Here is a 9599-nt window from a genome sequence, read left to right as displayed (position 1 = left end):
CTATGGCCGAACCGCTCTCAGCTGCTGCTCCTTATCTGAAACACAAACCACATGACGCCACATGGAACATCAGCAGAAACAGTAGAAAAATTTAACAACAGATGCAGTATTCACATAGAGCATGGTATTGTTTACGCACGCTATAATTGAACAACCATATTTGGAGTTACGCACTGGAGTTTTGCTCTAGGTCATGGGTTCCCAAACTCCATCAATGTGGGCCTTCCCTCTGAAAACAGTGACACACCCACGCCCCCCCCAACCCCCCAAATTTGTCAAGGCAACGTTAGTTAGCTCATAACATTACACAGCTAAGTTAGCTCGGTGGCACCTGTTGCTAGTTAACGTTATGACGTTTTCGCACAATACATGCGTACTGCGGAGGGAGGCTCTCTCTGCACTATCCACAAATTTAGTATACATCTCTCCCATTATTTATTTCAATCTTCTGACCTTAAAAATCACATTTCATTCATAAAAACCATAGACATTTCAAAAATAAAAAATGAAGTCTCCGACGTAACTTCAGGCGAGGCACGAACGTCACGGCCGGGGTAGTCGGCAGAGGTTAATCCGTCACGCATGATGCCAGCACCAGCTGACTGTCAGCTGTCATAGCATTGGTTCAGCTCACTAGAGCGCATGTATTTAAGCTGTCAAAACATGTCATTGTTCGCGCTTGCCATTACTGCTGGTTGTGCATTGCATGCTCGCCCCACCTCCTCCCCTGCTCCTCCTGCGTTTGTCGATGTCATCTCTGTTGTCATCGTTGCTCTCTGTCCGGGGGTATTGCTGCATTCTTCTGGTATTCCAATATGCGTCGGCTAGTGGAAGCCAGAGTAGACACTAGCTGGTCTCTGTGGCTCTCCGTGGTGACCGTGGGCCGAAACATCTCCGAATGGCCATCCAGCGGTCCTTCCGGTCGCCATGGAGGCAGAGACACTAGGCTGTATCTCCCTCGGAACCCACGAAGCGTCGGCCCGTGGGGGCCAGGGACTATAATGTACAGCAGTCCCCCTGTGGCTCTCTTTGACGGTCTTAGTGGGCTGAGTTACCTCCGAGCGTCTTCCCGATCGCGGCCCACTCTGATCGTCATGGAGGCAGGGGGCTAGATGCCGTTCCCCCTTTCTGGCTCTCTGGGCCAAGCTGGCCCAGAGGGGGGGGAACACCTAGATCGCCTCCCCCTGCTAACGCGCTTTCCACGTCGGTGGAAGGCAGGGGGCCCCCCCCGGACAGAGCACACCGCCAAAATTCATATGCTATGTATTTATACCGCATGATAATAAATGTTCAAATTTGACAAAAGTGATCTCGACTGAAACATGTTTTTCCTTCTTTTTTAAAAATATTTTCTTCTAACCATCCCTCCGCGCCTCCCCTGAATTTCTTTGGGGCCCCCCAGGGGAGGCCCGCCTCACACTTTGGGAATGCCTGCTCTAGGTGATATTTTGAAGCAATGGACTTTGATGATGATCCACAAAAACAAACTGTGATTCACAGCACCCGCCAGTGAAAGTGTCCCTTAAGGTCCCTAAGCTTTAGCTGGAATCAATAGCATGATGACTCAAATACGTCTTTGATTTGGATATAGGGTTGCGTTTCTCTTTGAAACCGAAGCTGAAGAAGAAAGTGGGTCACCAACGCTGGTCCAAACTATAGAAAAAACATTTTCATTAACATGAAAAGGGTCTTCCATGACTAGATAAAGCAGACCAATTATTCTATGTTCTCTGTGTTCTTGCTCTCCTCCCTAATGGAGCCACTCGTTCTTACTCAGTGTCTCTCCGAGAGCAGCATTTGGACCCCCATCCATTCACCTTCCACCTGCCTCATTCAATTTCAGAACATGTAATGCTGTCGACAATAGGTATAAAAGTAGGGAATAAAAGTCCTGTTCTTCCCTTTCACTCTCTTTCTCTCCCTCACAGCATCCGCACATGAAAAATAAGGGGTGAGTTCTAATTTGACCACGTCACGGCTGTGCTGGGATCAGCTGTGATCGATGACCCATAGATACAGATTCAGCTCTTTATTTGTCACGTCACATGTACAATCACAGTTGCTGCCGGCTCCGCGATGTGCTCAGATGTTACAGATAATTACAGTACACAATCTACCAGTCACACGCGCCCGTCAGAATAGAACACGGCAGACCTTGTTCCCACACATTTTGACTTTTGAACAGTAAGAATTTGTCAACCTAGTCCCACAGGGCAGGACTGTATACTTACAGGGCAGAGAGTGGATGTGGGTGTCATTACCTTTGACCGGAGGAGCAGGAAGCTTCCTTCTCTGTTGGCGTGATGAGTCAAGGGTTTGAGGCTGAGGAGGAGAAAGAATATAAGTGAACTGTGTGCATGCGTGTGTGTTTGTATATGTGTGTGTATGTGTGTGGTGTGTGCGTGCATGCGTGCTTGCATGTGTGTGTGTGTGTGTGTGTGTCCATGGGTGTGGGTGTATATTTGTGTGTGTAAGTGTGCATGCGTGTGTGTGTGTATATGCATGTGTGTGTGTGTGTGTGTGTGTGTGTGTGTGTGTGTGTGTGTGTGTGTGTGTGTGTGTGTGCAGGAGTCAGGAAACTACCATAGGTTTTGGTTTGTATTTGGAGAAGCGTGTGCAGGCAGTGACGTTCAAACCAGCTGTCTTTAAAGCTGATATCCTGGCCTCAATGTCTGATATCTGGAGGGGAGAAAAAGGACTTTCGTCATTGTATAATTCTTTCAGCATAATTTACAGTTCACCAACAATAGTCTTATTTTAATGTTCCTAACTACACAATATCAGCCAGTCAAGCTATATTACAGTGCCATTTCTGGGTTGATACCTTTTTGTGTGGACAGACGTCCAAAGTTTTGGTCTTTTTTTGGAGCTAATATACAAAATCAAAATTGCTCATGACTCCAAAATAATCAATTGGTGGGTGGGTGACACAACATTTTGTGGGGGCAACATTCCCTCCTCGGTAATGTCCTGCACTCCCCCAGAGCTGACCCTGCTTAGTAACTGTGCATCAGCCTGCTTCCTGGGGGGGGGGGGGGGGGCACACCTTGTGCTCGGACAGTCCTATTGCTGTTAACAGAACATGGCTGCCAGTCAGGCTGGACTAGTGACTAGTCAGGCTGATGTCTGCCCCGGGTCACAGCTACCAGAAGGGAACATGCTCTCTCAGTCCACTCCCTCGGTTAAACAGAGATTTGGTTCCAATCACGCGACCCCCACCTGACCCCCACCTGGAGCTCGGACTGCTGCACCTGGGCAGCGGCGGAGGCCACCTGGTCCTCCAGGAACGCCAGCTCTTGGTCAGAGGTGCCGCTGCTGATGCTGCGGGCGCACTCCTCCAGGTCCCCCAGCGCCCCCTCCAGGCCGTACACCGCTCCTGCAGCCAGGTACACCTGCATGATGGATGGATGGATGGATGGATGGATGGATGGATGGATGGATGGATGGATGGATGGATGGATGGATGGATGGATGGATGGATGGATGGATGGATGGATGGATGGATGGATGGATGGATGGATGGATGGATGGATGGATGGATAGATACGTTTCAGCAGTGGAAAAAATTACAGCAAGGTTGGAAAAAGATACAGAGTAGTAAGCATGGGGGGCGGTTGTAGCTCAGTTGGTAGAGCGGGTCGTTCAATGATCGAAGGGTCAGTGGTTCGAATCCCAGCTCCGACTGTCCACATGTCGAAGTGTCCTTGAGCAAGACACCTAACCCCAAATTGCTCCCAATGAGCAGGTTAGCACCTTGCATGGCAGCTGCCGCCATTAGTGTGTGTGTGTGAATGGGTGAATGAGAGGCCATTGTAAAGCGCTTTGAGTGCCGCTAAGGTGGAAAAGCGGTATATCAGTGCAGTCCATTTACCATTTTACCATTTAAAAAGAGGAAGAACAGGGACTATATACAGTACATACATACTGTATGTAAAGCATGAGTACAGTAAAGAATAGAATAAAAAATATGTACATACATTATATACATCCAGTCTGTATAAATAGATATGTCTAGAAGTACATACATACATACATACATACATACATAGTACTGATGAGCAAGTATCTGAATGAGTACGTTTGTCTTCTCTAGTAGTATTGTTACTCTCATCCTGTGTAGAACAGCTGGATAGTGGTGATGCCCCCGTCCAGGTAGGTCAATCTTACGTTCTCCTCCATCTTGGTGAGTCTCTGGTCCAGCCGCCGGGTCTCACAGCTGCCGGGGGCGGAGGAGGGGGACTCACGGGCGCTCGGGGACTCGGAGGGGGCAGCTCCGCCGCTGCCCGCCTCGCCGATCAGGTCCTCCGTGGCGTTGAGCACCTTCAGGACCTCGGTGGTGATGCTGCACAGAGACACCGCCGAGTACTTCTGCTAGCACACACACACACACGCACGCACACACACACACACGCATGCACACACACACACGCACACATACGCACGCACGCACACACGCACGCACACACACACGCACACACACACACACGGACGCACGCACACACACACACGGACACACGCACGCACACACACACACACACACATACGCACGCACGCACACACACACGCACACACACACACAATAAGAGACAGAGGCACACAGAAAATACAGTCAGTGGTTGTAAGAAGTAGATCTAGCTGAGGTTAAATGTGCATCAGAGTTGTACAAACACTCACACAAACACACCCTCACACACACACAAACACACGCACACACACACCCTTAACACCTTCTCTCACGTCAAATCATGCATCAGTGTGAACACACACTCCCCTTACTCTCAACCTGTGATCCAGGTGTAGGAAGAGGAGGAGGAGGAGGAGGCGGAGGAGGGGGAGGAGGAGGAAAGGAGGAGTGAGGAGGAGGAGGAGGAGGTGTACGGGAACAGCTGACCTTTCATCAAGGCTTTCCTACAGTGACTGTACTGTCCGCATCACTACTTAAACCTTTCAGACTTACATTAGCATGTAACAAACAGTCACAGAAATGATAAATCCCTCCTCCACAGTGAAGTATAGAAGAAAGCTACCCATTTATCACAAGAGATGGGCTGAGAGAGAGCAAGGAAGAGAGATAGATGAAATTCAATAATGAATTAATCACTGGCTGTGGCTTTGATCAGCGGGACCAATGAGAGCATTGATCCTCTCTCCTGGATACTTCAGTGATGGCGGGTTTGAAAAGATGCGCGCTCTAAGGGGACGCGACGCTCATCTGGGAGTGATGGGGGGGGGGTCAGGGTACTCGAGGCAGAGACGAGATGAGAGATGACTAGCGTCTAGATGGGAAAGAGTGCAAAGCAGAGACTCTGGGTATTGACTGAGATGATGGTCGATGGAGAATGAGAGCTGGCTGAAAACATACAGCAGCACAAAAGTGTCCGAGATCAGGTACCAGGCCATATAGACCAGACCACCACTTCACTTTTTCCACCTTATGTTACAGCCTTATTTCAAAATGGATTAAATTATTTTTTTCCCTCATCAATCTACACACAATACCCCATAATGACAAAGTGGAAAAAAAAAATTAGGAATTTTTGCAAATGTATTAAAAATAAAAAGACATGAAACATCAGACGTGCATAAGTATTCACACCCTTTATTCAGTACTTTGTTTAGACACCTTTGGCAGCGATTACAGCCTCAAGCCTTCTTGGGTATTATGCTACAAGCTTGGCACACCTGTATCTGGGGTATTTTTCCCATTCTTCTCTGCAGATCCTCTCAAGTTCTGGGCTCTGCCTGGGCCACTTAAGGACATTCACAGACTTGTCCCCAAGCCACTCCTTTGTTATCTCGGCTGTGTGCTTCGGATTGTTCTGTTGGAAAGTGAACCTTCGCCCCTGTCTGAGTTCCAGAGCGCTCTGGAGCAAGTTTTCATCAAGGATCTCTCTGTACATTGCTGCATTCATCCTTCCCTTTATCTGGACTAGTCGCCCAGTTCCTGCTGCTGAAAAACATCCCCACAGCATGATGCTCCCACCACCATGCTTCACCGTAGGGATGGTATTGGCCAGGTGATGAGCAGTGACTGGTTTCCTCCAGACGTGACACTTGACATTCAGGCCAAAGAGTTCAATGTTGGTTTCATCAGGCCAGAGAATCTTGTTACTCATGGTTTGAGTCCTCTAGGTGCCTTTTGGCAAACTCAAAGCAGTCTGTCATGCGTCTTTTACTAAGGAATGGCTTCCGTCTGGCCACTCTACCATAAAGGCCTGATTGGTGTTGTGCTGCAGAGATGGTTGTTCTTCTGGAAGGTTCTTACTCGTCGTCACTGTAAATGAGGGCAACCTCAGTGTCCTCCGAGTTTAAATAAAGGTTATTGAATTGAATTGAATTGAATTCTCCCATCTCCACAGAGGAACACTGGAGCTCTGTCAGAGTGACCATTGGGTTCTTGGTCACCCCCTGACCAAGGCCCTTCTTCCCCGATTGCTCAGTTTGGCCGGGTGTTTCTTGTAAAATTATTTGTATTGGTTTCATCAGCATGGTATAGATATGGAACATACTTATGCCTGTACATGTGATGCCATTGTAGCGTTTTGTTACAGTATGTCATCATGATTCTATAGTATGTATTGTAATATATATTACTATCCTGTAATCTGTACGCAATCAGACATGTACGCGCGCGCGCACACACACACACACACACACACACACACACACACACACACACACACACACACACACACACACACACACACACACTTCTCTTCATACCAAAGTTCTGAGAGGCCAGGGTAGTTAAAACCAATGAATACACACTGCTTTAAAGGACAATGCTCATTTTTGACAACCTGGATCTTATTTACGACATATTATAAGACCTTTGACTCACCGAGATCACTTTGGTGTAGTTCGGAGGCATGTAGAAGAAATTTAAAATCCAGCGCGAGCCAGTATATCCATGTAATGGCAGTGGTCGGGGCACTTCGAATGCAGTTTCTAAAAATCTATTTTCTGCCGCGAAACGGTTGTTTTCATCAATCTGTCTTGATGAATCGCTAGTTGAGCATAGGCCTGTTGTGTTGTTTTTCACATGCCTCTGAAATATGATCTTTAGAAACGTCTTTAGACACGAAATAGCTTCCTCACTTGCTCCAGTGAGACAGTGAGACACTGGTATAGAGACAGAGACTACAGCACAGCTGTAGCGTGCTGATGTCTAGTTGTGTGCCCCTTCCAGTAGAAGGTGATTCAACCTTCAGTTCATGAGTTATTTCCTATAACATCCATTTTCTTCATACATTCGAAATTGATTTTTCTATGCTGTATTTTTTTGCCATTCCTGTCTGAAGGAGTCTCATATTATGTGTGGGTGTCTCATATTAGGAGTCTCATATTACGTGTGGGTGTCTCATATTAGGAGTCTCATATTATGTGTGGGTGTGCTTTTTCCTGTAAACATGTCCACGTTTTTGCTTACTTACTGTATTTTCTAAATTCAGGGTCTGAGATGAATTTTGTCTTTATTATACATATTCAAGAATTCAAGATGTCAAGATCCGCTTATTAGCCATGTATCTGGCTCACGCATACAGTACTAGGAATTTGACTAGGGTAATGGCATACGCTGTTCAATTTGACTGTTTATTAATGGATGGTACCATTGTTGTTGTCAATACTACATGATCAGAAATCACTATATCATGATGTTAGATTATTATATTTTGCAGGCCTATTCCAGATATAGAGATGTCTTCTAGTGTGCTGTAACAGTTTTGAGTGGGGGAATAGAATGTATAGACAATACATTTTGGATCCAAACTTGCCAGATATCATTACTCATTACATATGTATTAAAGCATGTATTACACACACACACACACACACACACACACACACGCACACACACACACACACACACACACACACACACACACACACACACACACATTATGTAATATACATATACACATCTCTAATTCTCTCCAATAGCTGAAAGTGTTGAAAATAATCATAATCATCAATCATAATGGTATCCATTAGGATATTAATGGTATTACTGTAAGTGAGTGATGCTAGGTTACCGATAGATTTAAATAGCTACTGTAACTACAGACCATCATTGTATGTGGCATATTAGACTAACCAGCCAGTGAGACTGCAGAAGAGCAGGGAAGGGGTGACCTATGTATTGTTGAAGAGATATGTTGAGTGTGTGTGTGTGTGTGTGTGTGTGTGTGTGTGTGTGTGTGTGTGTGTGTGTGTGTAATGTGTGTGCGTGCGTGTGTGTTTGTTCATCTCCGGCCGTGTGAGTAATGTCATACTGTGTGTGTGACTAGTAGGGTTAAGGTTATTACAAGGTGTTCAGGTTTGGTACTGTAGTGTCTGGACTATTGATTGTAGGAGGGTGGGGGGGACTAGCACACTGGTTCCACTGTGCCAGGCAACATTAATCAAGCACACACACACACACACACACACACACACTCACACACACACACACACACACACACACACACATTCACATATACACACACACACACACATACACACACACACACACACACACACACAAACACACATACACACACACACACAGACATATATGGTTCAAATGGTATTTCACACCAGTTCTGATCTCCACTGCTGTGTGGCTTGTGTCCCGACCAGACTACCATCTGGTATAGAGATAGAGACCAGGGCAGACTGGTATAGAGACAGAGACCAGGGCAGACTGGTATAGAGACAGAGACCAGGGCAGACTGGTATAGAGACAGAGACCAGGGCAGACTGGTATAGAGACAGAGACCAGGGCAGACTGGTATAGAGACAGAGACCAGGGCAGACTGGTATAGAGACAGAGACCAGGGCAGACTGGTATAGAGATAGAGACCAGGGCAGACTGGTATAGAGACAGAGACCAGGACAGACTGGTATAGAGACAGTAGATCTCACCTGCTGTAAGAGAGAGGAGAGTAACTGAAGTCTCTCCTGTAGATCCAACCCATTCTGGCTCATCTGACAAAGAGGTAACAGTAACGACAGAGAAGGAGGAGAGAGGGATGGAGGAGGAGGAGGATGAGGGAGAGAGAGAGGGAGAGCAGGAGGGTGGATGGAGGAAAAACATGGATAAGAATGGAGGGAAGGACACATGAGGGACATGCAGAGAAAGACAGAGAAGGAGGATCATTGTGTGATCGAGGGACAAGGGACAGGAGTGACAGTTTACGGAGGGAAAGACAGCCAGACAGCCATTGTCACATGCAGGGGAAGGGGGGGGGGGGGGGGGGGGGTGTTGCTCACAGCACAAGGCGTCACCTGCTCTGTGCTCACCTGTCCGTCAGACAGCGCCTCCCCCCGGAGAGGGGGGGTAAGGGCAGGGGACGTGACGGTGGACCGTTCCTCGTTCCTCTCTGGTTCTTTCTCCACCTCTCTCCTCTGCTGCCTCTTACTCTGTCTTCTTCCTTCTCTACTCTCCTCTCTCTTCTCTTTTTCTCCATTCTCGTCCTCCTCCCCGGGGCTCTTTCCTCCTCTCTCCATTCTCCTCTCCTTCAGTCTGTCTTGTTCTCTCAGCGGAAGACTTCCTGGTGCTCTCTCTCTCTTTTTCGGGTCAGGCCCGTTCACTTGCTTGCGTACCTCTCTGGGTTTGT

At 47.4% G+C, this 9599-nt stretch overlaps 1 protein-coding gene across 1 annotated transcript in view; it reads right to left on the bottom strand.

Annotated features, from left to right (window-relative positions):
* Positions 1-9599, bottom strand: part of myripb (myosin VIIA and Rab interacting protein b) — a gene marked incomplete at both ends in the record, with an annotated part of 123783 nt that continues 114184 nt past the window's right edge. Inside the window, 7 exons of the mRNA XM_084453568.1 lie at positions 1-35; positions 2232-2322; positions 2584-2679; positions 3231-3392; positions 4168-4368; positions 8905-8967; positions 9586-9599. The exon at positions 9586-9599 is cut by the window's right edge and continues 412 nt beyond it. Of these exons, the coding sequence (XP_084309694.1) occupies positions 1-35; positions 2232-2322; positions 2584-2679; positions 3231-3392; positions 4168-4368; positions 8905-8967; positions 9586-9599 (662 nt within the window). The remainder of the gene's footprint in view (positions 36-2231; positions 2323-2583; positions 2680-3230; positions 3393-4167; positions 4369-8904; positions 8968-9585) is intronic.

The sequence above is a fragment of the Borostomias antarcticus genome, assembly GCF_949987555.1.
Source record: "Borostomias antarcticus genome assembly, chromosome: 2".
NCBI lineage: Eukaryota > Metazoa > Chordata > Actinopteri > Stomiiformes > Stomiidae > Borostomias > Borostomias antarcticus.
The sequence above is the reverse complement of the archived record's forward strand: the minus strand, read 5'-3'. Positions and strand labels throughout refer to the sequence as shown.